Genomic DNA, 27,911 nt, shown 5'->3' with positions numbered 1-27,911 from the left:
TGAGTCTTCCAACCTGTGACAAAGGTATATTGTTCCATTTATTTAGCTCTTCTTTAGTTTTTCTCAATTATGGTTTTTAGTGTATAGGTCTTTCACGTCTTTTATCATATCTGTCCCTAAGTATTTCATATTTTTGTAATGGTGTTTGGTAATGGCTTTGTAAATGGCGTTTATTTTATTTGTTTCTGATTTTTTGCTGTTGTTGCTAGTATGTGGAAATGCACAATTGATTTTTGGGTATGGATCTTATATCCTGCAACCTTATTAATAAGCTTACTTATTAATTCATTGGATTTATTTACATGGTGATCATGTGTTATCTTCAAAGACACTTGTATTTCTTTCTTTAAATCTGGCTGGATGGCTTTTCTTTCTCTTTCTTGCCTGATTATACTGGCTAGAACCTTCAGTACAATGTTGAATAGACGTGCTCAGAGTGGACAATCCTGGATCTCAGGAAAACATTTAGTCTTTCATCATTAAGTGTCATGTCAGCTGTCGTTTTTTCATGGATGCCATTTAGTTTGTTAGGAATTTTTATCAGGCATGGCTGTTAGATTTCGTCAAAAATCTTTTTCTCTCTAGTGAGATGACCATAATAGTTTTTCTTTTTTAGTTTATTAATATGGGGAATAACATTGTTTGATAGTTGAATGTTAAACCAACCCTGTGTTTCTGGGGTACACCTCACTTGGTAATAATGTATAATCCTTTTTCTTTTAATGTTTATTTATTTTTGAGAGAGAGAGTGTGAGCGGGGGAGGAGCAGAGAGAGAGGGAGATACAGAATCTGAAGCAGTCTCCATCCAGGCTCCCAGCTGTCAGCACAGAGCCTGACGCAGGGTTCGAACCCACAAACCGTAACATCATGACCTGAGCCAAAGTCAGGTGCTCAACTGACTGAGCCAGCCAGGTACCCCAATGTATAGTCCTTTTAATATATTGCTTGATTAGATTTGCTGAGAATTTTGTTTAGAATTTACATCTGTGTTCTAAGAGATACTGGCTTATACTTTCCTTGTAATATCTTTGATTAGTTTTCATTTCAGAGGCTGATAGAATGGGTTGGGAAGTATTCTCTCCAGTTTTGTTTTGTTTTGTTTTGTTTTGGAAGAGTTTATGCAGAATAGGTATTATTTCTATCTTGAACGTTTGGTAGAATTTGCCAATGAACCCATCTGACTCTAGACTTTTCATTGTGGAAAGGTTATTTTTTTTTTAACGTTTATTTATTTTTGAGACAGGGAGAGACAGAGCATGAACAGGGGAGGGTCAGAGAGAGGGAGACACAGAATCTGAAGCAGGCTCCAGGCTCTGAGCTGTCAGCACAGAGCCCGACGCGGGGCTAGAACTCACGGACTGCGAGATCATGGCCTGAGCCGAAGTCGGCCACTTAACCGACTGAGCCACCCAGGCGCCCCTGTGGAAAGGTTATTAACAACATTTTCACTGTTGATAATAGATACAGGGCTATTTAGGCTATCTCTATTTTCTTAAGTAAGCTTTAGTAGTTTGTGTCTTTTAACAAATTTGTCATTTCATCTAAGTTGTTAAACACTTTGGCATAACATTGTCTTTAGTGTTCTTCTATCATTCTTTTACTATCTGCAGAATCTGTAGTGATGTTGCTTCTGTTGCTCCTCTTATTTCGTATCTTAATAATTTTTTCCTTCTTTTTATATGTGTGATCTAGGTGGCTGAAGATATATCAATTTTATAGAACTTTTCAAAGACCTAGCTTTTTCATTTTTTTTTCACTCTTCTGTTCCCTAATTTATTGATTTCTGTTTTGATCTTTATTATTTAGTCTCTTCTGCTTACTTTAGGCTTAATTTCCCTTTTTTGGGGGGGGGGGTTTCTTAATGTAGAAGAGTAGGTCGTTGATTTGATACCTTTCTTCTTTTCTCCTATAAATAATTCACTACTCTAACAGCACCTGATGGATTCATTTCCATTCAGTTCCAAATACTTGCTCATGTTTCCTTTGTTTCTCTTTGATCGTGGGTTATTTAGAAGTGTATTATTTAATTTCCAAATACTTGGGGCTCCTGGGTGGCTCAGTCAGTTAAGCATCCGTTGGATTTCAGCTGAGGTCATGATGTCATGGTTTGTGAGTTCAAGCCCTGCGTTGGGCTCTGTGCTGACAGCTGGGAGCCTGGATGGAGCCTGCTTCAGATTCTGTGTCTCCCTCTCTCTCTGCCCCTCCCCCTGCTTGCATCCTGTCTCTCTCTCTCTCTCAAAAATAAACATTAAAAAAAATTTCCAAATATGTGATTTTCAAGTTTCTCTCTTTTTTTTTTAATGTTTATTTATTTTGAGAGAGAGAGAGAGAGAGTGTGTGTGTGTGTGTGTGTGTGTGTGAGAGTGTGTGAGAGAGCTGGGGGAGGGGGCAGAAGGAGAGTGAATCTTAAGCAGGCTCCTCACTCAGCACAGAGTCCCACATGGGGCTTGATCTAACCACTTTGAGATCACCACCCAAGCTGAAATCTGGAGTTGGACACCTAACCTACTGAGCCACCCAGGCACCCCCGTCCTTGCCATTTTTATGCTTACTTACTTCATCAGTAATTGAGACAGTAGTATTGAAATCTCTGTGGATTTGTCACATCTCCTTATAGTTCCATCAGTCTTTGCTTCATATATTTTGAAGTTCTGTTATAAGATGTATAAATGTTTGAGGTTGTTATGTCTCTTTAATGAATTGACTCCATAATTATGAAGTGATCTTCATTATCCCTGAGAATTTTGTCTTCTCTGAAATCTACATTGTGTGATATTAATGTAGTCACTCAGCCTTCTTTTAATTAGTGCTAGCGCAATGTATTTTTTTCCATCCTCTTATTTTTTAACCAATTTGTTCCTTTATATTTAAAGTGCATTTCTTGTCAGCAGCATATAATTAATTCTTGGCTTTTTGTCAGATTTGACAATTTCTGCCTTTTAATCGGGGTGTTTCAGATCATTTACCTTTAATGTGATTATTGACAGGGTTTGATATCAGAGTATCATATTGCCGTTTGTTTTCTATTTGTGCCATTTGCTTTTTGTTCCCCCCTTTTTTTCTTTTTCTGCCTTCTTTTGAATTACTTTTATGTTTTTATAATTCTGTTTGATCTCCTTTGCATGTTAGCTATAACTTTTTTTTTGTTATATTATTGGTTATTCTAGGGTTTGTGGTATACATGTCTAGCTTTTCTACAGTCTACTTTCCAATGATATTATACTACTATACATATAGCATAAAAATCATAGTATAAGAATCTTGCAAGAATATACTTCCATTTCTCCTATCCCAACCTTTGTCCTATTGTTATCATGCATTTTACTTTTTTTTTTTTTTTACATTTATTTATTTTTGAGAGATACAGAGACAGAGTGCGAGCAGGGGAGGGGCAGAGAGAGAAGGAGACACAGAATCGGAAGCAGGCTCCAGGCTCCGAGCTGTCAACACAGAGCCCAATACGGGGCTCGAACTCATGAACCGTGAGATCATGACCTGAGCCAAAGTCAGACGCCTAACTGACTGAGCCACCCAGGAGCCCCCATGCATTTTACTTTTATGTACAAACTACATTATTATTTTTTAAAGTCTATTATTTAAAGACACCAGAAGAATAGTTATATACATAACCTAAAGTATTATTTTGCAAAAAAAAAAAAAAAGATAAAGTATTATTTTGCAACCTTTAACATTTCTTGTAGTTGCTGGTATGCTGGCAATGAATTCTTTTAGCTTTTGTAGGTCTAAGAACAACTTTGTTTCATTTTTCCCTTTTATTTGTTCATTTATATGACATGCTTTAAAAATTTTTTTTTTAACATTTATTTTTGAGAGAGAGAGACAGAGCACAAGCAGGGGAGGGGCAGAGAGAGGGAGACACAGAATCCGAAGTAGGTTCCAGGCTCTGAGCTGTCAGCACAAAGCCCAACGTGGGGCTCAAACCCATGAACTGTGAGATCATGACCTGAGCTGAAGTCAGATGCTCAACCGACTGAGCCACCCAGGTGCCCTATTTAACATGCTTTTTAAAAAGTGCACAGTTCAGTAGTGTCAATAAATAAATGTTACATTCACATTGCCATGAAGCAGATCTCCAGAACTTTTTCATCTTGCAAATAGAAAACTCTGTACTGTTAAACAACTCCCCCTCACCCCATAGCCTCTGGTAATTGACCATTCTACTTTCTGTTTCTATGAATTTGACTACTTTACCTCCTCGTATTAGTGTAATCATATGTTATTTGTCTTTCTGTGACTGGCTTATTTGACTTAGCATAATGTCCTTAAGATTCCCATGTTACCATATTTCTTTCCTTTTGAAAGTTGAATTATATTAATATTCTATTGTATATACATAGCACATTTTATTTAGCTATTTATCTGTAGATGGACATGTGTTGCTTCTTAACGCCACAGTGAATATGGGTTTGCAGATATGGGTGTGCAAATACCTTGCTTTCACTTCTTTTGGATATATACTCAGAAGTGGGATTCCTAGATCATATGGTAGTTCTATTTTTAATTTTTTGAAGAATGTCCATCCTATGTTCCACAGTGGTTGCTCCATTTTGCATTCCTGCCGACAGTGCACAAAGGTTCCGATTGCTCACATCCACGCCAACACTTATTTTGTTTTTTTGATCGTACCCATCCTGATGGGTGTGAGGTGATATTTCACTGAGGTTTTGGTTTGCATTTCCTAATGATTAGCGACATTGAGCAACTTTTACTATGCCTGATGACATTTACAGATCATCTTTGGAGAAAAATCTGTTCAAGCCTTTTATCCATTTTTAATTGGATTATTTGCTTCTTTTTGGATTATTTTTTTTCTGTGCTTTCTTTGAAATAATTTCTATCATTTATGCTTTCAGATTTGGTTCTGTAACATCTAACCTGCTGGTAATCCCATCCAGTGTATTTTTAAAATTATTTTTATAGAGCAGTTTTAGGTTCACAGCAAAATTGAGAGGAAGGTACAGCAATTTCTGATATACTCCTTGTCCCCCAACATTCAGAGCCACCCCAGTTATCAGCATACTCTACCAGCATGGCACATTTGTTACAAATGATGAACTTAAGTCCCAAAGTCCACGGTTTACATTAGGGTTCACTGTTGGTGTTGCACATTTATGGGTCAGGACAAATGTATAACGGCATGTATTTATCTTTATAACACCATACAGAGTAGTTTTACTGCCCTGGAAATCCTGGATGCTCTGTCCATTCATCCTTCTACCCTGCCCTCCCCTGCTAACTTCTGGCAACCACTGATCTTTTCACGGTCTCCACTGTTTTGCTGTTTTCAGAATGTCATACACAGGTTTCCCTTGCTATCCCAAAGTAGAGCATTCCTACGAGATCTTTCATAAGCTGAAATGGTGTAAAGCTAAGGAGCAATTACCATTAATTGATACAGAAAAATTTTTGAGTGTTCCTAGACCCAAAAAAATAATCTCTCCTAAGCTTTTCTGACTCTAGAACACATCATGCTAATGGATATACAAAATAAATCAAGATGAATCACAGATGCTAACCTTCACAGCGGTGGTGCCTTGATGCTGAGATTGCTGAGTGTAGTTCCCAAGGAAGGAGCTTCGTGGTGCCACTCTCACTGCTGAGGGTACCGGCTCCCTCTGTGACGGTTCACTGCAAAACAAAAACTGAACGCTGTTTTCATTTTTCGTAAAAGCAAAAATCTTCAGATTTCTTTCAGTTAGTGAAAATAGGTGTTAATGTAAGGCTTTTGTAAAAGCAAAGTGGAATAACACAAACTTTTGAAAATCTGGGGATACCTGTAGTTGGGATCATACAGTATGTAGCCTTTTCATATTGCTTCTTTCAATTAGTAATATGCATTTAAGTTTCTCTGTGTCTTTTCATGGCTTGGTAGCTCATTTCTTTTTACCACTGAACAATATTCCATTGTCTGGGTATATCACAGTTTATTTATCTGTTCATCTACTGAAGGACATCTTGGTTTCTTCCAAGATTTGGCAGTTATGAAAAAAGCTGCAATAAACATCCATGTGCAGGTTTTGTTTGGATATAAGTTTTGAAGTCCTTTGGGTAAATACCAAGCAGTGTGACTGCCAGATTATATGGTAAGAGTAAGCTGGCTGTGCAATTTTGTATTCCTGCTAGCAGTGAGTGAGGGTTCTCTTTGCTCCACCTCCTTGTCAGCATTTGGTGTGACAGTGTTCTAGATTTTGGCTATCCTTTTTTTTTTTTTTAATTTTTTTTTTTAATGTTTATTCATTTTTGAGGAAAGAGAGTGTGATGGGAGAGGGGCGGAGAGAGAGGGAGACAGAATCTGAAGCAGGTTCCAGGCTCTGAGCTGTCAGCATAGAGCCCAGCGTGGGGCTTGAACCCATAAACTGTGAGATCATGACCTGAGTCGAGGTCAGATGTTTAACCAACTGAGCCACCCAGGCGCCCTTAGATTTTGGCTATTTTAATAGCTGTGCCATGGTATCTCATTGTTTTATTTTGCATTTCCCTCATAGCATACGATGCCGCATTTTTTAATATATTTGTTTGCCATCTGTACAGTTTACCCTTGAACAATGTAGGGGTTAGGTATACTGATGCCCTGCACAGTTGAAAATTTGCATATGACTTTGGACTCCCCCCAAACTTAACTACAAATAGCCTAATATTGACTGGAAGCCTTACTGGTGACATAAATGGTTGATTAGCACATATTTTGTGCGTTTTGTGTATCATATACTGTATTCTTAGAATACAGTAAGTTAGAGGAGAGAAAATATTATTAAGGAAATCATAAGGAAGAGAAAATACATTTATAGTACTGGACTGTATTGAAAAGAATCCATGTATAAATGGATCTGTGCAGTTCAAACCTGTGTTGTTCAGGGGTTGGCTGTGTATGTATATGGAGAGAAAGTGATAAAGCAGATGTGACGAGATGAGAACTGGTGAATCTAGGTGAATAGTACACATGCTCATTGTATTATTCCTTCAGGTTTTCTGTGGGTGTGAAGCTGTCCAGAGGAAAAAGTTGGGGGCAAAGTTATAGTTTGGACTCTCACCGTCAGCTCCACCATGAAGATGGCTCTCCACCACACTTGCCAGAAGAGGTCCCTAAAATCCTAGGGCTTTGTAAGAGGGAAGCAGCTGGATTACTAGGGACTGCTTCTCTAGCAGCTTCCCAGTGTGGCTGGATTCAGAGCCAGCTGAATGGGGGATGTCAGGCCACAAAGGGTGGATAGATTCAGTTTGTCTGATACTGAGATAAAAATAGGCCCTATATCTTAGATAGCCCTGCTAAGGTGCCTCCATGGATATGAGTAATGGTCAGACCCAGGGGATCAACCAGGGCTTCGAAAGCTAGACACCTGGAAAACCTGGAGCACCATGACAAAGGTTCTTCTCCTGAATCGCCTTTTCCTACTGAGATGAGAGAGTACAAAATGAAGCAGTGCTCAGAAGTCTGCTACCGTCCCAGTGGGAGCAGCCACCACTCAGGCCTGAGCGGAAGTCTGTGGGTGCTGGGCACTGTCAGCACCTGGCTGGCTGGTCTGCACAGGGTTTGCTCTGGTGGGCCATGCGGGTCCAAGTCACTGACCTCGGACCGAGAGCACCTGGGGTAAGTCCGGATCCCACACTTGTAAGCTGTGAGGCTGATTCCCATTATTTTTGTTCACAAAAAACCAATTTTCTTCTCTCCTGCCTGCCTTCTTGATGGGCTACAAAAACTGAAAACAAACCACGAAAGGGCCTTTCAACTCCTAAAGGCCAGTGAGATATCTGTTATTATTACTTTGTAGGCACAAAACAATTAGTTTTGCAACTCAGCTAGATGGTTTTTAGGCCTTGAGTATATATTTTTATTACGAGGTTGTGTGAGTGAAGTCCTTTAAACCTCTGAGGAAGCAGGATTGAGATACCTTGAGATGCTCATTTTCTCCTGAGCAAACAGAGAATGGCAGAGGACGATGCCCTTGTGATATGCCTTAACCGATGAAATAGATCCCCACAGGCAAGTGGTGACACACTCACACTGTCCAGAATGTCAGCGTCCTGGCTGAGCCGGCACTGGCAGCTCTCTGTCAGAGTGCTGCAAAGGAGGGAAGCGGGACCTCCACTCAGTCCAGGATGTCAGCCCATCGGCCTTGGCATCTCAGGGGCAGCAGAGCAGAACTGGCAGAGTGGGACGGGAGCAGTGCCTTTGGTTAGTCTTCAGGAGGAGGGGGTTGAGTTGGCAGGTATATGCTACAGAGAAAGACTTTAACTCAGTGCCAGGGAGAACTTTCATGTGGCCTGTCCAAGCTGCAATGGTTGCACAGAGCTCCCCATACTCTGACTCAGCTCCATCACCCCTCCTTGAAGAGCAGCTGGGGAAGATGCGCCATTGACCAGAGAGTTGGATCAGATGATATGCTAGGTCTCTTCCAACCTTAACAATATGAGCCGCTTTTATCTAGCAGTGAATCTGAATTAATCCATGCTCTGCTTCCTAGCCATGTGATCTTGGACATGTTTATCAGGTTTCTGAGCCTTCGTTTTCTCAGCTATAAAATGAGATTATCAACATCTACTCTGCTTATCTCACAAGGTTGTTTTAAGGCTCAGCAGAAATAAGCAGTGATTCCTGGTGTAATCATAAATGCTCTCACGTGACTCTCAGTACTCTGCACACAGTGCCAGGCTGACCAAGTGAGTGCCTGGACTGGCTGTCCCATGGTTCAGAGCAAGGATCACATGTGCTCAAGGGGTCAGCACTAAATCAGATTTCACTAGCCATCCTCCCTCTGTGGTTACCCCTTTGGCCATTTTTGTCTTCTTTATCCCTGTATCGGCTCTTCCCTTCTTTCTTTCCCTTATATTCATTCGTCTAGTACTTTTCAAGAGGTTATTATGTCCCAGACATCTGCTGGGCCAGGGGGAGCATGTAAATTATTGCCAGTCCTGCAAATGTGGTGCAGGGAGAATACAGAGAAGGAATGAGATCAGCAGTGCTCTTAGAGAGGTTTGTGCTGTGGGCTCACGGGGTGGCAGTCTTTGGCGGGGCGAGGCTGGAGGAAGGGAGGCTAGACAGGGGAAGTGTCACGAGGAATATGACATTTGGGCCTGTATTTGAAGAACAGATGTTGATTTTCCAAATGGAGAAGGCGAAGGGAGGGCATGAACAAAGTGCATGTGGACGTGAGTGTTAAAGCCCCATGGGCTTTGCTTCCCTGCCCCCATCCTCAACCAGCTCCTCTCCTCTGGTCAGCTCCTGCACGTAGCTTCTTTCTAAGCAAAAAGATTTGAAAACTAAAGATGGTTTTTGGAAATACTGCTTGCTCATTGAGGGCTGTAAAATATTACTATGAAATAAAGACAGTAATTTTCAACCCTGGCTATGTACCAGAATCACCTGTGGTTTGTTTTTGGTGTTGTTTTAATTCAGATTCCGTGGCTCCACCTTTCATGTATTCTGATTTAGTAAGTTTGGGGCAGGACTGCTGAAATTGATATGATCTGCTTTTACACATTTGGAGGTAGAAATATTGTCACATGATCTTTGTTTTTCCAGTTCTCACTAAAAACTGCACGTGTTTTATTGCAGGAAGCTCAGTATCACCTAGTAAATATTCTCATCTAGCTTCGGTTCTCTGATAAGCCTAAAGGCTTAGAAGTTCTAAAAAAGTGATGGAACTGCCATGGGTGGGGTTAGCCCAGCTTCTGTTCCCAGAGGGGATAGAATGGACGATGAGCAGTTCACTACTTATCCTCCCTGTGCCTCAATTTTCTCATCTGTGAAATGGAAATTAAAACAGTTCCCACCTCATAAGATAGTGGTGAGGACTAAAAGAGCACAGAGAACGTAATAGCACATAGTAAGTGCTCAGTAAATAATGGCTGTCGTCATGGGGGCGTCAAAGCCTACCTGGTGACTACTGGTGTGGGCTCTGGAGCCAGACTGCCCTGGCTCCCAGCCTGGTGGCTACTCTCTGTATAACCTCCACAGCTCAGTTTCCTTCTCTTTACAATAGGGCTGGTCATGACTCCCTCACAGAACTGTTATTAAATGTGATTAAATGAATGAATAAGTGCAAGGCACTGAGGTCATTGCTGGGCAAATAGCACCAGAGAAATACTAGCATTTATCATTACTTCTGCTGTGACCTCTCACTGCCTTACAGCGTCACTGTTGGGCCCTCGTCCTACCTTGTCATCAGCTAGTGCTTGCCTGCTGCTCCTAGCAGCCTTTCAGGCCCAGCTGTGGCCCTTTGAGAAGGGACCACCACCTCCCCCTTTGCTACCCGTGGCCCACTGTACCCTGACTTGGTCTCCTAATACAGCAGTTCGTGTACGCAGGCTCCTGCCAGGATGCTGGCCGGCCCTGCAGTGCTGAGTCAGGACCAGTTCCAGCTCCTGTAGCTGGTGGAGCCAAAACCTCCATTCTCCCACCTTCTTCCCCACAGAGATCCACCCTGGGGTCCACAGCATTTCTGTGGCCATCTTAGAACCTAAAGGGTCTGGGCACGGCCCTGTCCCCAGCGAAGGTAGTCTTTTAAAGGACGTTAGGGTAATTCCTGGGGTCCCCACATCCTACTTTGTTCAAAAGGCTGCTTGCCCCTTGGTGCCACGTGATTGACCCTCATTAAGGATATTGCCCGAGATAACCAGGTGCTGACACACACTCTTCTGGTGGAACCATTGTTGGGGATTTTAAGGCGCTGTTTTGCTTCTTAGAGAAGGTGAAACCCACACATCTAATCTCTGCTTGGAATCTGTGTTATGTATAATTTAAAAAATTTTTTAAGTTTATTTGTTTTGAGAGAGAGAGTACATGCACGTGCGTGCATGAGTAGGGCAGGGGCAGGCAGAGAGGGAGAGAGAGAATCCCAAGCAGGTTCCGTACAGCACAGAGCCCGACATGAGGCTCAAACTCACAAACTGTGAGATCATGACCTAAGCCCAAGCTGATGCTTAACCAAGTGAGCCACCCAGGTGCCCCTGTATTATGTGTAATTTTTTTAAACCCAATGCCTGATTCTAATATCCAGCCAAGGTAGAGAATCACTGAAACAAGAAGACTGAGATGTAATGGTTGGTAAAAGTCACCTCTTCAAGTTGGGAGGCAGGCTTATTTCCTGGAGGCTGCCATCCCTCGGAATATTTTGATCTAGCGTATTGGAGCTAAGTCTGTCCTTCAAGATCAGCTGACTCAGTGATTCCCTCCCCAGTGTGCAGCAGAATCACGGAGGTGGTCTGCTTATCATACAGATTCTTAAGTCTTGCTGATTCAGTAAGTGTGGGAGTCCCAAATCCTAGTGAGATGCCCTAGTGGGAAGGGACCCGTGGGGAGGGTGTGGACAGAGTGGGCAGAAGGTTGCCCTTATAGTTAGCCTAAGCAGGGAGTTGTACGAGACCGGGGAGGTTTCCTGGGTAGGTAGTTCTCATCAGAAGGTGGAAACATAGTGCAGCTCTCAAAGTTAAATCTCAAATCTCTCGTCAAATACTGTATGCCCTGTGTGGCTAGCAGGACATATTTGCAGATGGAAGAAAATGTATGTCCAAAGTAGGAATCCCTATATCAGAACTCTCCATGGGAGCGAGGTGAACCCCTGGGAATGCAGGCTGGGGAGACAACTGCTGCTGGTGGGCAGCAGGGAAAGGCTTGGGCCCTGATCACCTCATGGCTCCTTTCTGTCACTGGTGACCACATGAGCCCAGGGACAAATGTTCTTCCCATCAACACATTCTCACGTGCTGCTGCCACCACTGGCTTCATTTCCCAAATGTCCAAGGAGGTGAGGCCGAGCAAGCCTGAATGAGGTCAGCAGGAGCTCTCTGGAATTTTTGAGAAGTTGTATAAAGCAAATGCCTGATCACACCTTGAATTCTTTGTGTGAAACCTTTAGCTCTGACCTTTCATGTCACCTTTGCCCCCGGCTCACTGCACATGGTTTTGTTTTTCAAGCAGCGCTCATTGTGAGAGGTAAAAGAATAGGTAAAAGGAAGTCAGTAATTGCAGAATTAAACCAGGCTCAAATGCTACGGCCTCCAAAGCCCACACCTCAGGAGTCACTCCCACTTCTCTGCATTCTGGCAGTGACCCTAATGTGTCTCCTGACCCCCAAAGGACTCAGTGACAAAGAACTCAAGTCATGGGACAAGAGCCTCTGGGGTATCACCATTTCCAGTATAATGTCAGAAGACGGCCAACAAAAGTCCTTTGCTCACATGGTCATGTTTTCAAACCTCTGACTGCTTCTCAACTTTCCCTGACCTCCTATTGGGCTAATATTTGGGAGCTGAAACAATAGCTTTACTGAAGCAATGGTGGGCAGTTCCTGGAAAGTCATGTGAATGTCTGAATTGAACCAATTTGTCAAAGACCATTTTCTGTTCATTCCTCACCTTCCTCACATCCCATGGTGAGGTAGAGTCCCCAGAGCACGATAATCCTTTCCTGAGATACAATGTAGAGGCTCCTAAGAAAATGAACAAAAGAGAGGCTAATTTTGGCTCTTCTGGGACTAAAGAAAAGAAAAACAGACAGGCAGGTCAGGTCCAGCTCAAGGAGGCCAGGGTAGGCCTTGTTTTGTAGTGCCAGGGTAGCTGCTCAGATCACCAGGGGGTTTGGAGAACAATGCAAGGGGGTGGAGGGGGGGGGGAATGGAAACAGAGCCTTGGCCCTCCCTGGCTGTAGTGACCAAAGCCTTATCCAGGCTCTGGAGAGTTCACTAAAATGACTGTCTGTGGCTTCAGACTTGAATTTTGTTTTAATGGTAAACTCCTTACCACTCCTTCCCATCTAAATTATGAATGAATTAAGATTCAGGGATTTCCTACAGACCCAGCAGTGGCTCAGGCTCTGCAGGGCTCTGTGAAGCCCTGAAAGTTGTAGGCTAATGTTGGTATGCAGCAGCACTTTTTTCTGGGGTGAGGTCCTTGGCTTTCCTCGGATTCCCAAAGGCATCTGCCGTCCAAAACTGTGCACCTCCAGGAGGAGAGTCTATCTCCCCCCTTTGGTCCCCGCCAGGCACAGCTTCTGCCCTTTATGGCAGTGCTGGTTGGATTTCAGTGTGCGGTAGCTTTAGCTGGGTATGATGTTAAAATACAGATTCTGATTCAGTAGGTCTTGGTGGGGCTCACAAGTCTGCATTTCTAACAAACTCAAGGTGATAAGCAGCTCAAACTGCTGTTCCCAGGATTACACTCTCAAGTGGCAAAGCTTGATGGCAAGCGATGATTCTCTCACCCCAAGCCTGGATCACGGCCATAGGCTCTTACGTGGTCTCTAGTTCACTGTGCCCGTGGCCACTGGAGTGATCTCAATGCACAGTTCTGATCTTGTTCTTCCCCCACCTTTGCCCTTCTGTGGCCTCCCTCCCCAGCCTCTTTGTTCAGTAAAGTCACCTCAGAATCCATAAGCAAAACATTACATGATTTGTCTTCATCCTGTCTTTTCCCCCGGTGTGCCGCTCTATGAGCAATTTGTTCCGTTCATGCAGGACTACGGAAGATCAAGGACTGAGGGCAGGGGGCTGTGAATCAGATCAGTGTCTGAGCCCTGTTCCTGCCACTTACTAGCTTTGTGACCATCTGAAATCCAGTTTTTTCATACGCAGAATGGGAATAAAAATACCTACCTCGTGGGAGTATCATGAGGAGCAAATGAGACATTGTATGTAAAGCATTCAGCATGGTACCCACTCATAGCCACTGCTCAGTAAGCAGTAGCTGTTGTGACTTAATCATAATATGCCCTAGAATTTCCATTTGTCACATGATTTCCTGGTTGGATTGTTCTCCCAGTTCCCCTTTTCGGCCTGCATCAGATGCCACCCCCTCCTCAAATCCTTCCTGATCCCCCTTCCTCAGTCACCATGCAGTGTTTGACCTCACTTGTAACATTGCGGGTGATTTCTTTCTATACTCTGCCTACAATGCCCAGCATAGTTTGGGGGCACGTATTAATAGCTGTCACTAAAAAGTTTTATGAAACTGGGTTGTGTTCTTCTTTCTTTCTTTTTTTTTTAAATTTTTTTAATGTTTGTTTATTTTTGAGAGAGAGACAGAACGTGAGCCGGGGAGGGGCAGAGAGAGAAGGAGACACAGATCCAAAGCAGGCTTCAGGCTCCGAGCTGTCGGCACAGAGCCCGACGCGGGGCTCGAACCCACAAGCCATGAGATCATGACCTGAGCCAAAGTCAGACGCTCAACCGACTGAGCCACCCAGGTGCCCCTATGTTCTTATTTCTTTTTGTCATGTATGTATTGTACATACTTGTAATCCCTACTTCTTAACCACAATGGATATATATGTATTCTCCTTGGAGAGATTTGTTTGGTTATTTCTTTTTCACTTCCAACTAATTTAATCCTCCATAATATCTATAAATTCTGCCTTGACAAGTTGAAGATCTCAAAAGGGTATGAGATTAGCATGGGCATTACCTTATATTGAAGTCACTTCACTCCACAAATGTTTTTATGGGCATCTTCCGTGGACCAGACACAATAAATGACAGTAGCGAAGATCATCACATTTGCTCGGCAGCAATACAGTGTGTAGCTTTCCTTATGGAGGCTCTGGCTCCAGGACAGCTTCTGCCATCCAGGAGAGGACAGGGTCTGTGCTGAGGCCTCCCTCTGTAAGCCCCATTGTGTGCCCTCAGGGAACCCATAAATACCAGGGATGTTCTGCTGTAGACCCAGACAAGGATCCCTTGAAGCTATTTCCCAACTCTGAAGTGGTTTGGGCAGAATATTCCACTTCTCTGAAAAATCAGTCCTTTTGAGTATTTGTACTTTTATCCCAGCCTCAATTCCCTAATAATGAAGGCCCCCCCCGCCCAAGCAGACTCTAGGGCTTACAAAGATTTTTCCCATACATCAGTGAGACTGGTCTTTGTCACAGCCCTCAGAGGTAGAGTGGGGTTCTAGATCCCTATTTTTAAGTTGAGGTGCCAAAAGCTCAGAGGAAGTAAGGAATAGACCAAGGTCTTGTGGCAAGCAAATCCAACACTCAAAACCTGAATGCAGACCTGCCGACTACAGGTCCAGCAATTCTTTCTGTTGTGACTGAATCTTGGGTCTCTTAGCCAGGAAAAGATGAAGCAGGATAGCAAAACCACCCCTCTGCTACGTACTTTCAGTGCATTTCCTGAAGCTGGGAGGGCACCAGTGAGGGGACAGCTGGGGGAGATGTGGGCCTGGAGGGAGGGTGGCCCTTCTACCATGTCAGCAGGAGAGGAAGCTTGCACATAGAAGATCCCTGGCCTTCCTCCTTGACTCTGACCTCACGGACTGCAGTGGGCCTCGCAGAACTTTCTGGTCTGTTGGGAAAGGAAATGGCCTCCACCACGTGGGCCTAGGCAGGGAGGCAGCCAACAGGCATCCCCCTCAGAAGACAGGTGAGCTGAAGTGGGCGGATTTTCTTGGCATATGTAACTTTCTGTGGCTGCTTCCCATCCATTTTCCCTTTTAGCAAAGCTAAAATTTAAATTAGGCGTCTTGTGTCTTAGGCACCTGTGATTCATGAGATTGCCAAGGGGAAAGGTGACTCTCAGAAAGTCAGTGTGTGATCCAACTGCCCTCCCACTCTGGAGGTGTCTCTCCATTGCTACCTTCAGGATGCGGCATAATTTTCACTGAGACAATCCACGAGTTTCCATAGGTGGGGGAGATAGAGATTCCAGAAGTCACTTCTAGGTACTTTTCAGGGATTGGGGTTCACAAGCCTTAAGGTCTACTTCCAGCCCTGCTTCTAACTAATAAGAGTGTTTGGGCCAGTGCCTGGACCTGAGCCTCTCTGCTGAGAGCTGTAAATCATGATGGGTTAAGTGATTTCAGCTTTGATGCACATCTGCATCACCCAGGGAGCTTTTTAAACTATACCTAAGCGGGGCCCTGCCCTCAGATCTTTATTCAATTGGTCTGGGTGAGGCAGGGGACTGATATTTTTTACGAGGTCCCCCAGGTGATCAATAAAGGTGAAGAAACGGGATGGGTTAATCTCTGAGCTCTTCTGGAGACCTGTGGGGGAGAACTCATGTCCATCTGGTCCACATTCCATAGTTCACCATGTGGCCGTTCCAGCCTTTAAACTCAAGGCCATGAAAGACCAGAAAGCACTGTACAGAGGGCCACTGGCCAAGTCCCTTATTTTAAAGTGGCAGGGGAGAATGCTCCTAGGGAGCAGTGTGTTCCAGGCACACAGGAAGGCAGGGCAAGCAGTTTGTCCAGGCATTTGGCCCCCAAGTCTGTGGTCCTGTCTTAATGCCACACAACTCTGAAGGAAGCCCAGGAAATTACTGGAGAGCAAGGTAACACTTTTGCCCTGTTTCCCCAGTAAGCCTTTCACCTAGTGGTGCTTTGGAGTCTGGTGAATAATTACTCATTCCTTCTGCACTGAACTACATATCCAAACTCCAGAGAAGCAGATTATTCTTATCCACAGATGAAGAAACTACAGGTGGAAAGATTGAGACTTGCCCTGGTCACACAGCACGATAATAACAAAGGCCGTGTAATGGAAACAGAAGCCCTTGTTTTTCCTGGAGGAAAATCCCTTCCTTTTCACCTTGACTTAGCTGTTCAGAAGCAGCAGGTCTCCGATTTAGCAAGCTCTGCTGAGAAGTGGGGCAGTCCTGTTGAGGTGCTTCTGCGCCAGAAGAAGAGAGAGCACCTTCTAGGTGAAGCTTCTCTAGTGGGGCCACTGTGCTTCTGGCACCTCAGTATCTCTCACATGTTTACCCTTTCCCTTTCCATCCTGTCCACTGGTTTTCCCTGCCCTTCTATTCAGGACGAGCTGTCTAGGCTGTTCTAAGCCACATCATTCTACCTGGAAAGGCAAAAGGGCAGGAAAGCTCCCACCAGGGCATGTAGGAGGTGGTGAGGAGGAAGAATGTTAGGCCTTCCGTTCTCCTGTGGGTCAGCAAAATAGCTGAAGAGGTAGGTGCTCCAGCATGAAACCATAGTGCAAACTCCTGCTGGCTCCTGCAAAGTTTTGCGTGTCACCACACATCCATATTTATGGCTCCTTACAAAGAATGAAAAGACTATTTTCATGCAAATCTACCATGTTAATGTAGATTTCTTTCTAGCTTTGCTCAATGGAGAGTCATTTCTGAGGTCCTGCTGTTGTTTCACTCCCCCTTCCCACTCAGCTCTAAATTCATTAGCAGCCACAGAAAATGTGCTTCCAGAAAATGTGCATCCCATAGACATGTGTCAAGCAGAGAGTTTGTCCAGCCCAGCAAAGCGGCTTTGTGTGGCTTTGGTTTGAAGGTCCCAGCTGATGCTTCCCTTTTGGGAAATGATAAACTCTCCACCTATGGAAGGTTAATGGATTGGGCTAATGAAAAATCTGTTAGAGCAAGCACAGCATCTATAGACCCCATGGCTAGAATAGCCAAGACAGTGAACCAGCTCAGTTAGGCTTGGGCCTCTGCCAGCTGCCTGACCTTCAGCATTCTGTCAGTACTGCTCTGGTCTGGCTTTAACTGACCTCTGTCATGCCAGGTGTGGCCACCAGCCTCCAAGCTGGCCCCTAGTGACCCAGTTCTCTTGGTATTCACCCCTTACACAATGAAGAGGGCTGGTCCTGTGACCAATAGGATATTGTAGACTGCTGGTGTGTGGCTCCCCAGGTGAGATCATTAACAAAATTGCAGCTTCCACGTTGGGCCCTTTGAATTGCTCACTCTGGGAAGTGAGACTTCTTGTTGTGAGGACATCCAGGCAACACTGTGGAGATCATGTCAGGAGGAACCAACTTCCAACATGAACTTGCCAGGCACATGAATGAGTCATGTCCGGAAATGGATCTTCCAGTGTCAGTTAAGCCTTTAGATGTTTCTAGCTCCTCAGCATTTGAGTCTCAGTTGAGGCCCCAGATATCATAGAACAGAGATAAGCTGTCCCCACTGTGACTTGTCTACATTCATGACTCACAAAAATAATGGGATAAGTCTTTATTGTTGTTTTCTGCCATTAAGTTGTAGGGGTGATTTGTAACGCAGTAATAGATGACTCCAGCCTAATTGTGTATGGATATGAGCCATTATAAAATTGTATCTGCAAAATGAATCCTACTTTATAAAGCAATCGTTCAAAGGTGGATTCTTCTATACCTACACTCTAAATTGTATTCATGTAGTCAAGTATTCATAATAGAGGTGGGTTCTCCACCTACAAATACCAAGAAAGGCTCAAATACACCTTGCTGACGGAGGGGAAATGCAAAGTCCCCTAAAAGAGCCCTCACTTGAAGAAGCGGTCAACACGCTTAACTCCTCTCACCAAACCTGTCTTCAGCCCCTGGGAATCTGACTTTAGTTTCTACCACTTGTTTGGAATCATCTTCTCTCCAGTCATCAGGAGCCTCCTCATCTATAACTCCAGGAGTCTAAGTTCTGATTCTCCTGTAACTTCTTGATAGATCTCTTCTTTGATTTCCTTGATACCTTTGTTCCTCAGTGGTCCACCTACTGCTTCCTCTGTTTTACTGGCAAATCTTCCCCTGAAGCCCCTTTTCATTCTGGCCTTCTCTCAAGAATTCTCCAGACTGAAGAGAAATGGACTGCTTCGTGAAGGAGTGAGCTTCCTGTCCCTGTAGGCTTTAGTAGATACAGGGTGACCATCTAGCAGGGATGTTCTGAGAGGGATTCCAGCAGTGGTCTCTGAACCACTAATCAGCAATATAAATTCTGTAATTTTTGAAAGGCTTAGGTACCAAGATACCTTTAAGAATATTGAAGGGACGCCCGGGTGGCTCTCAGTTGGTTAAGCATCCAGCATTGGCTCAGGTTGTGATCTCGTGGCTTGTGAGCCTGGAGCCTGCTTCAGATTCCGTGTCTGCCTCTCTCTGCCCCTCCCCTGCTCATGTTCTGCCTTTCTCCCAAAAATAAATAAACGTTAAAAATAAAAAGAATATTGGAACCAGGACAGTTATAATCCCAGAATTCAAACTCATTATAGAGAGTTGGAGCTGGTTAGGTTCTTTGAAATAATCTACATGGTCTCATTCACTAAAATTTCAACTCTCTCTGTAGAGATGACTCCCATTGTTGTCTCATGACTAGAACTATTTTCCAAAAACTAAGTCCCAAGTTCCCTCCAGGAACCTGTACATCTACCCCTGGGTGTAGCCCATGCCTTTCAAACTCAGGCTGGGTAAGTCAGATGCACTGTCTTCTTCTCCAAATCTATTTGTCCTCTTCACTTATCTCAAGCACACAATCCTCTGGTTGAGTCATCTTCTCTCTCTTTCCCCTGTCCTCCAAATCTATATTTTATCAGTTGCTAAGACTTGTTCATTCTTTCTCCTTAATGTCCTTCTCATTCTTTCCCTCTGTATTAGTTAGGATTGTCCAGAGAAACAGAACCAAAAATGTGTGTGTGTGTGTGTGTTTGTGTGTGTGTGTGTGTGTGGTATACATATGATTTATTGTAAGGATTTGGCTCACATTATTACTGAGACTGACAAGTCCCAAGATCTGCAAGCTGGAGATGCAAGAGAATCAATGGTTTAGTTGTAGTCAGAACCAGGATTGCTGATGATATAGTTGCCATTCAAAGGCTGGCAGGCTTGGGGTGCTTGGCTGACTCAGTTGGTAGAGCATGCAGCTCTTGATCTCAGGGTCGTGAGTTCGAGCCCCACAATGGGTATAGAGATTACTTTAAATAAATAAACTTAAAATACACACACACAAAGGCTGGCAGGCTCAGTACCCAGGAAAAGCCACTATTTCAGTTTTAGTCTAAAGGCAGGATGTGACTAATGTCTTAGCTCAAAGCATCCAGGGTCAGGAGGAGTTCCCTCTTACTATTGGGAGGGTCAGCCTTTTTTGTTCTATTTAGTCCTTCAACTGATTGGACAAGGCCCACCTACATTAGAGAAGGCAGTCTGTTTTATGTAGTCTACTGATTTAAATGTTAATCTCATCCAAAAACATCTTCACAGAGGTCCCCTGAATAATGTGCACCCCATGGTCCGTGAAATCAAGTTGATGCATAAAATTAACCATCAGACCCTGCTACCCATCCCCATAGCCTCTGCCCTGATTTGGGCCTATATTAATTTGCTACCCCTGCCAGCACTCTTAGTTTCTCAACCTATAACTAGACTCAAGTCCCAGCAGTCCCCAAGTAAGATACAAAGTATGACCTATGAGGAGATACACTACACTCCAAAAAGAATTTATATGTATAGAAATCTAGAGAATACATGTAGAATAGGTCATAAAAGGATAGGATCATAGTGGATGGAATATCAAGTTGGATCAGGCAGAATTTATTGGTCTGTGCCCACTCAGCAGAGACTCCAAATTCAGTCTTTTAGATTGAGGGGTTAGAAGAGTCTTTAATATGTTGGTTAGTTGACTAAACCATGGACCCAAAGGTGGCCTATACGAAATGAAGTTAAATGCCAGAACCTCCTTGGCATATTGTAGAGGAAGGTACCCGAAAGCTTAGAGAGACTGGTACGTTAGAATGAACTTACCATGTAAGACCTGTTCACCAGCTCTGGGAGGGTGGTCAAGAGGACACACCTTTCACCACCACTGTGAAAAACTTGTGAGGGGAGCCTCAGCATTCTTGAAGAGTTCTGTAGTCACCCTTCTCTGTAGGTCAAACATTACAGTAGGAACTGCAACCACCAAATTGGGATTCCTGATGCAATGAGGATAATGGGACTCTGGAATGGCAGGTACTTAATCAACAAGAAAAGAGGGATGTGGTTACTGTAATTGGATAACTGAGCCAAAGCAATAATCACAATAGTCTGACTCATAGAGACCTATGGCATTTGGATAATAGATCATGGTTCCCTTGTGGAAGACTGAGAGAAAGATTAACAGTATAAAATTCTGGCATTGTAGCAGGGTCCTTCCTCAAGGAAGCCTGGACTCCACTTCAAGAGGTTCTTGGTCTATAAATTGGCTCAAGTCTGAGAATCGATTGAAGGGCCATTATGACTCTGTTTTGGTCATCTAAGATATATTACTGTTCACTCAACCTAAACTCTTATGCTTATAGAGGCAGGAATCCATGCTGATCCATGGGCTGTGCTCAGTTATTTGGCTGGATGGTCTCAGGGGACTTGAAAGGAACATTATTGGAAAGTTGGTGACAAGGAGATCTGGGGAAGAGGTAAATGTATAGTTTTCTCCAGGCAGAAGATATGAAAATATTTATCTTCCATGTTAATGCTCACCGAAGGGTAACCTCACCATTTAGTCAGTCAGTCAGTCAGTCAGTCAGTCAGTTGTCAGCCAATAATTCACTCACTCACTCATCACTAAGGCATGATCCCATAATCATACGGCCTTTGAACAAAATGGGAGTTAGGGGCAGCAACATGCTACACTGTCAGAAACCCACATGTAACTTTTGACTCTCCCAAAACTTAACTACTAGTAGCTTATTGTTGCCTGAAAACCTTCACAATAACATAAACGGTTGATTAACACATATTTTATATGGTATATATATCTAAAGTAGACAAAAAATGTTATTAAGGAAATCATAAGAAAGAAAAATACATTTACAGTACTGTACTGTAAAAAAAATCCATATCAAAGTGGACCCATGCAGTTGAAACTAGTGTTGTTCAAGGCCAACTGGGCATATTCTTTGCTGAGGTGTCTGTTCAGGTCTTTGGCACATTTTTAAATCAGGTTTCTTATTGTTGAGTTTTAAGAGTTCTTTGTATATTTTGGTTCATGGTCTTTTATCAGATATCTTTTGCAAATATTTTCTCCCAACCTGTGGCTTGACTTCTCATTCTTTTGACAATGCCTTTTGCAGAGCAGAAGTTTCTGACTTTAATGGAGCCTAGCTTATCAGTTATTTCTTTAATGGATCATGCCTTTGGTATTGTATCTGAAAAATCATTACCATATCCAAGATCATATAGATTTTCTCCTAAGTTATCTTCTAGGAGCTTTGTAGTTCTGTGTTTTATATTTAATTCTATGAGTTAATTTTGTGACGAGTGTAAGTTCTACGTCTAGATTGAGTTTTTGCATATGGATATTCAGTTGTTCCCACACCATTTGTTGAAGAGACTGTCTTTGTGCCATTGCATTGCTTTGCTTCTTTGTCAGAGATCAAGTGACTCTATTTAGATGGGTCTATTTCTGGGCTCTGCGTTGTGTCGATTGTTCTAATTGTTCTTCTACCAATACCACACTGTCTTGATTATTGTACCTTTATAATAAGTCTTGAAGTTGAATAGTGTCTGTCTTCCAACTTTGTTTTTCTCCTTCAATATTATGTTGGCTATTCTGGGAATTTTGCCTTTTCCATATAAAGTTTAGAATCAGTTTGTCAATATCTATAAAATAACTTGCTGGGATTTTTATTGGGATTTCATTGAATCTATAGATCAGGTTGGGAAGAACATAGACTGTCATGTCATCTGGAAACAAAGATAGTTTTATTTTCCTTCCCAATCTCTATATCTTTTATTTCCCTTTCTTGTCTTATTGCACTAGCTATGACTTTTAGTACCATGTTGAAAAGGAGTGGTGAGAGGAGACAGTCTTGCCTTGTTCCTGATCCTCGTGGGTAAGTGTTTAGTTTCTCACCATTGAGTATGATGTTAGCTGTAGGTTTTTTTGGTAGATAGTCTTTATCAAGATTAGGAAGTTCCTTTTATTTCTAGTTTACCAAGAGTATCGTCATAAATGGTGTTGGATTTTGTCAAATGCTTTTTCTCCATTTATTTATAGGGTCATGTGATTTTTCTTATTTAGTCTTTTGATGTGATACATGACATTAATTGATTTTTTTTCATGTTGAACCAGCCTTGCATTCCTGGGATAAATCTCACTTGGTCTTGGCATCTAATTCTTTTTATACATTGTTGGTTTTGATGTGCTAACAGTTTTGAAGATTTTTGTCTCTGTGATCATGAAAAATATTGGTCTTTAGTTGTCTTTTCCTGTAATATCTTTGTCTGGTTTTGGTATTAGGGTAATGCTGGCATCATAGGATGAGTTAAGAAATATTTTTTTCTGCTTCTGTTCTCTGAAAGAGGTTGTAGAGAATTGGTATAATTTCTTCTGTGATTGGTGAACCCATGTGGGCTTGGTGTTTTTGGTTTTGAAATGTTATTAATTATTGATTCCATTAGATCTAGGCTTGTTCTCCAGTGCATTTTTCATCTCAGAAATTGTAGTTTTCATCTTGAGAAGTTTGATTTGTCCTTTTTATATCCTGACTTTTGAACATATAAAATATAGTCATAATAACTAACGTTTTTCTGTGCTAATTCTAATAACTCAGTGCTAAGTTGGTTTTAATTGGTTATTCTCATAATTATGAGTATATTTAGGAAAACATAAGCTTCTTTTAAAACATAAACATGCTTCTTTGCATGCCAGGTAATCTTGAATTAAATGTCAAACACTGTAAATTTTGCCTTGTTGGTTGCTGAATATCTTTGTATTCATATACATTTTTCTGAGCTTTGTTCTGGGATGCAGTTAAATTACTTTAGAGCTTTGCTTTTATAATTTATTAGATTGTGTCTGGATCAGTGCTCAGTTTGGGACTAATCGTTATTCCCCACTGTGGAGGTAAGATCTTCCTGAAAACTCTACCCAGTGCCCTGTGCATTATGAGTTTTTCATGTCTGAGTGGCAGGAACAGGCACTGTTCCCAGCTCTGTGTGAGCACAAGGCACTCTCCCTTATTAGTCATTCTGATGATTCTGTCCCTAACCTCAGGTTCTCTCTTCCAATATGTGCACAGTACTCTGCTGTGTATTAGAAGGAGACCTCTGTAGATCTCTGGGTTTTCTCCTCTCTGGTATTCTGTCTCACGAACTCTAGTTGCCTTTGTGTCCCTGGACTGTGAGCTGTATCTTCTCAACTCAGTCCACCAGGCTCTACCTCAACACTCCCACCCCTGTGCCACTGCCTGGAGACTTTCAAGGCTTGGGCAGTTAAAGGGCTCACTTCATTTGTTTGCCATTTGTCAAGAGTCACTGTTTCTCAGTGCCTGATGTTGAGAGCCATAAAAGCCATTGTTTTTGGATTTTGTCTGGTTGATTGTTTGGTTTATTTATCTATCTATTTATTTGGCTGTTTAAGGAAAGAATGCTTTTGTAATTGGATTCTTACAGAAAAACTTTTTTTTTTTTAAGTTTATTTATTTTGAGAGAGAAGAGTGAGGGAGGGGCCTAGAGGGAGGGAGACAGAGAGAGAATCTCAAGCAGGCTCCTCACTGTCAGTGCAGAGCCCAGTGTGGGTCTTGAATTCACAAACCTGTGAGATCATGACCTGAGCTGAAATCAAGAGGCAGTGTCTTAACCGACTAAGCCACCCAGGCACCCCCCCAGAAACACTTTTTTATTTGTAACCAATGGTCATTGCCACTTGAGAGGTTACATATTTATGTGAGCTATAAGATAAACTCAAATCAGCCAGCAGGAATTTTTGAGGCTATTCTAGGGGTGCTAAACTGATTTCCTGACTCCCTTGTTTCTGGGAATTCTTTGAGTTATTTGGTTCTAGTAGCTAGTTCTAAATACTGATTTTATGAAATTCCTAACCATGTTATTTTATTCTCAGAATTAAAAAAAAGAAAGAGCAGCAACGTTACGCTGAGGAGCAGAGGATACTAAGAATGAACTTCCACGAAGAGCCATGTTCAGGAGAGAAGATGAGTGAGAAAATAGCCCAGCTACAGCTTGAGGAAGTAAAAGAAGCCAGAGAAAAACAACAACAGAGAGAGAAGGAATGCCAAAGGTATTTTGAAAAGTTCTGCATGAAGTCCTGGCTCTAGCGGAATAGCACTGTATTTCCTCCCGTGCTATTTCCCAGTACAAGAGGAAGAGTTGAGGCATGGAGATGTGAAATAATTTTACTAGTGAAAGCTGGTGAAATAAGGACTCATGCTCATTCTCTTCCTAGTGGTTCACTTTGCCTGATCTTACTGTTATCTTTATATAGATATACGGAAGCTCTAAGAGCCCAGATCCAGGAGAAAATGCAGCTGTATAATATTACTTTACCTCCACTATGCTGTTGTGGTCCTGATTTTTGGGATGCGCATCCTGATACCTGTGCCAACAATTGTATTTTCTATAAAAACCCTAGAGGTAAGCTTCTTAAAGGAAGGGTTGGGGCCTGGTGGCAATGAAACAAACAAACAATAAATGTAGTGATTGTAGTAATTTAGCATTCATTGGTTGTTTACTAGATGTCAGTGACTGTTATAACTCCTTTACAAAGCAACTCTTGAGACAATAAAAATAATTATAGTGAGTTAAAATCCTTTTTGAAATCTGTTACCTTCTTGTCTCCATTTATGCTGGGAAAATATTTCCGTTCCACCGTAGGGAGACTTGGATTCCAGGTCCTCCTGTGAATGAAGAAATGAGAGCTTGTGTTTTAGGGCCATCGAAGTGAGGCCTCTGTCCAGTTACATTCCCTACTGCCCAAATACTTTAATGTTATTTAACATAGACTTATTACCATCTGTATCCACATTAGACTGCCACTTCTGCAAGGTGACACTGAGGAAAATGAGGACCAGTATCAGCTCTATATTCAGGAATCCCAGCTAGAAAAAAACAGAGTCCTTATTATTGTCACCAATGTTTCTGTTTCCTGGCTGTCCTTAAATATATTTATTTATTACATAGGGTAGAGATTGTGTAGGCTTCGTGTGCATACCAAAAATACTGCCAGTATTTGTATTCCCCCTGCCCTGTCTGTGTGATACAAGTTCCTAATCAATTCTGTGAGTTAAATTTTAAAAACACAGATCTTATCATGCCATTCCTCTATTTCTAAAACCTCTAGGGTTCACCATTACAGTACGAAATGCATGCCATATTTAGCATATTTTCTCTCTGGCCCCAGGTGACACTCCAGCCTTATCAGACTTGCTACTTCCAGTACACATCGCTTTCTTTTTTTTTCTTTTTTTTTTTTTTTTTATTTTTTTAACGTTTTTTTTTTTTTTTTTTAATTTTTTTTTTATTTTTGGGACAGAGAGAGACAGAGCATGAACGGGGGAGGGGCAGAGAGAGAGGGAGACACAGAATCGGAAACAGGCTCCAGGCTCCGAGCCATCAGCCCAGAGCCTGACGCGGGGCTCGAACTCACGGACCGCGAGATCGTGACCTGGCTGAAGTCGGACGCTTAACCGACTGCGCCACCCAGGCGCCCCCACATCGCTTTCTTTTATACCTTTTGTGCCATCTATTTTTCTGCCCGGAAGGCCGTCTTTCCTTTACTCTTATTAATCCTCCTAGACCGTCTTAAGTGTTACTACTTCTGGAAATCTTTTCCCTCTTCCCGGATGTGTTTTCATTCATTCTGAAATTCATTATGTGACAACATTTTGTATATGCCTCTGGTTTGAAAGTGTTACCCTGAAACTTAATTATCTCTGTGTCCATCCTCTTCATTATCTTTTCTGTCCTCACAGAGTGCTTGGCATGTACTAAGTACTCGATAAATATGTATTCAATGAGTAGGCAAAGTTAATACCTATGAGACTTAGTAGAGAAGCAGTACTAATGGGAAGGAAGTGGGGAGAGTAGTGGAGAATCTGACTGACTTCATCACCGTGCAAATCTTTATTTGCAGCATATACCCGGGCACTACATTCGGTCATCAACTCCTGTGATATCCCTGTGGGGAACTCAGCTCTTCGAGTCGCCATGCATAATTTGGTTTCTGCACACAGACGGACTTTGAAAAATGTGTAATGAGAATCTGAATCCAACTGTTAGTATTTCAGTCTTCATTTAAAACCAACCCTGAGAGATTATTTAGGAAAAACTGATAAAGTGTATAAGATATGTAATCTAGAAAGAAAGACTGTCCCACGTAACAACCGTCACTATAATTAAATCATTACCATTGTTTCAGTCTGTGCTTGGGCTGAAATTGAAAGCTGGCTTCCAAGCTTGTCTTTTTGCCGTGAACTGTGCGGAGTCTCTTGTTTTTAAAAAATGATCAGTTAGACCAGTAAGGTTTTTTTACTTAGCTCTGCTCTGATCACAAGAGATCATGAGAAATCATTGAGATTATCTCATTTATTGCCTTTTTAAAACTGTTTCTTTGAGTCTTGACAAAACTGGAAATGTCTAGATAAAACAGAAAAGATGATGAAATGGGTTTCTGAGCATCAGTGGCCATCTACATTCCTGTTAGCTGTTCTAGTTATATATAGCGATTAGAGATGAGAAGAATCTGAATTTGATGCACATTTTGTTTTCCTCAAGATTTTTCTCTCCTGGTTTTTAAACTTATTGCCTCTTTCCCCATTCAGTGCCATTGGCCATAGTACTTTACAATTTTATAATTTTGTACTGTAAAAACAAGATAAATAAACCCTCTGTCTTTTGAGCTTCTTCTATGTGAAATAATTGTGAGTGACATTTCAAAAAGTAAATCTGAAGTCAGAGTGAGTAAAGGTCCTGCCTTATTTCCCTATCTTTTAAAAATGTGAAGAATGGCATATCTACAGAGCAGATGAAGTAAAAATTTCTATAGTTAGTGTGAATTTGTTATTTCATCACTGATTTCCTGACACAAAATATGAAAAGGTTTAGTATTGAATTAAAGGTACTGAGGTACTGAGTTAAATTTTAGGTACTGAGAATTTCTTTTTCCCACTTTCTCTAATGATCAGTGTTGAAGAAGCACATAGGTTACATCTCAAAAAACCCCTAAACATCAAGCCAGGTCATCAAAAATAAGGGTCAAAATTACCTGTATGACAAGATTGACTGGTTATTTAACCAGATTAATAATCCAGTTCAGTCAAAATCTTTAAGTATTTGTATCCATGATTCAGCCTTTAAGAGTTGTATTTCTAACAGTTTTATTGAGATATAATTCATATACTATGTGATTAACTCATTTGAAATGTGCAGTTCAGTGGTTTTTAGTATATTCTAGGATTGTGCAAGTGT

The 27,911-nt window shown here is 42.1% G+C and overlaps 1 protein-coding gene across 7 annotated transcripts in view; it reads left to right on the top strand.

The window, feature by feature from the left end:
• The window catches only part of CCDC15 (coiled-coil domain containing 15), a 94,741-nt gene extending 67,394 nt beyond the window's left edge, over positions 1-27,347 (top strand). For 6 of the 7 annotated variants that reach the window (XM_049654977.1, XM_049654983.1, XM_049655009.1 and 3 more), the window contains 3 exons: positions 24,550-24,726; positions 24,931-25,079; positions 26,578-27,347. In XM_049654977.1, the coding sequence (XP_049510934.1) occupies positions 24,550-24,726; positions 24,931-25,079; positions 26,578-26,699 (448 nt within the window). In that variant the 3' untranslated portion in view covers positions 26,700-27,347. Of the gene's footprint in view, positions 1-21,007; positions 21,122-24,549; positions 24,727-24,930; positions 25,080-26,577 lie in introns of those variants that run through there. The other variant, XM_049655016.1, reaches the window with a different exon arrangement.
• The last annotated feature ends 564 nt before the right edge of the window (positions 27,348-27,911 follow it).

The sequence above is a fragment of the Panthera uncia genome, chromosome D1, assembly GCF_023721935.1.
Source record: "Panthera uncia isolate 11264 chromosome D1, Puncia_PCG_1.0, whole genome shotgun sequence".
NCBI lineage: Eukaryota > Metazoa > Chordata > Mammalia > Carnivora > Felidae > Panthera > Panthera uncia.
This window is presented reverse-complemented; position numbering and strand designations above follow the sequence as displayed.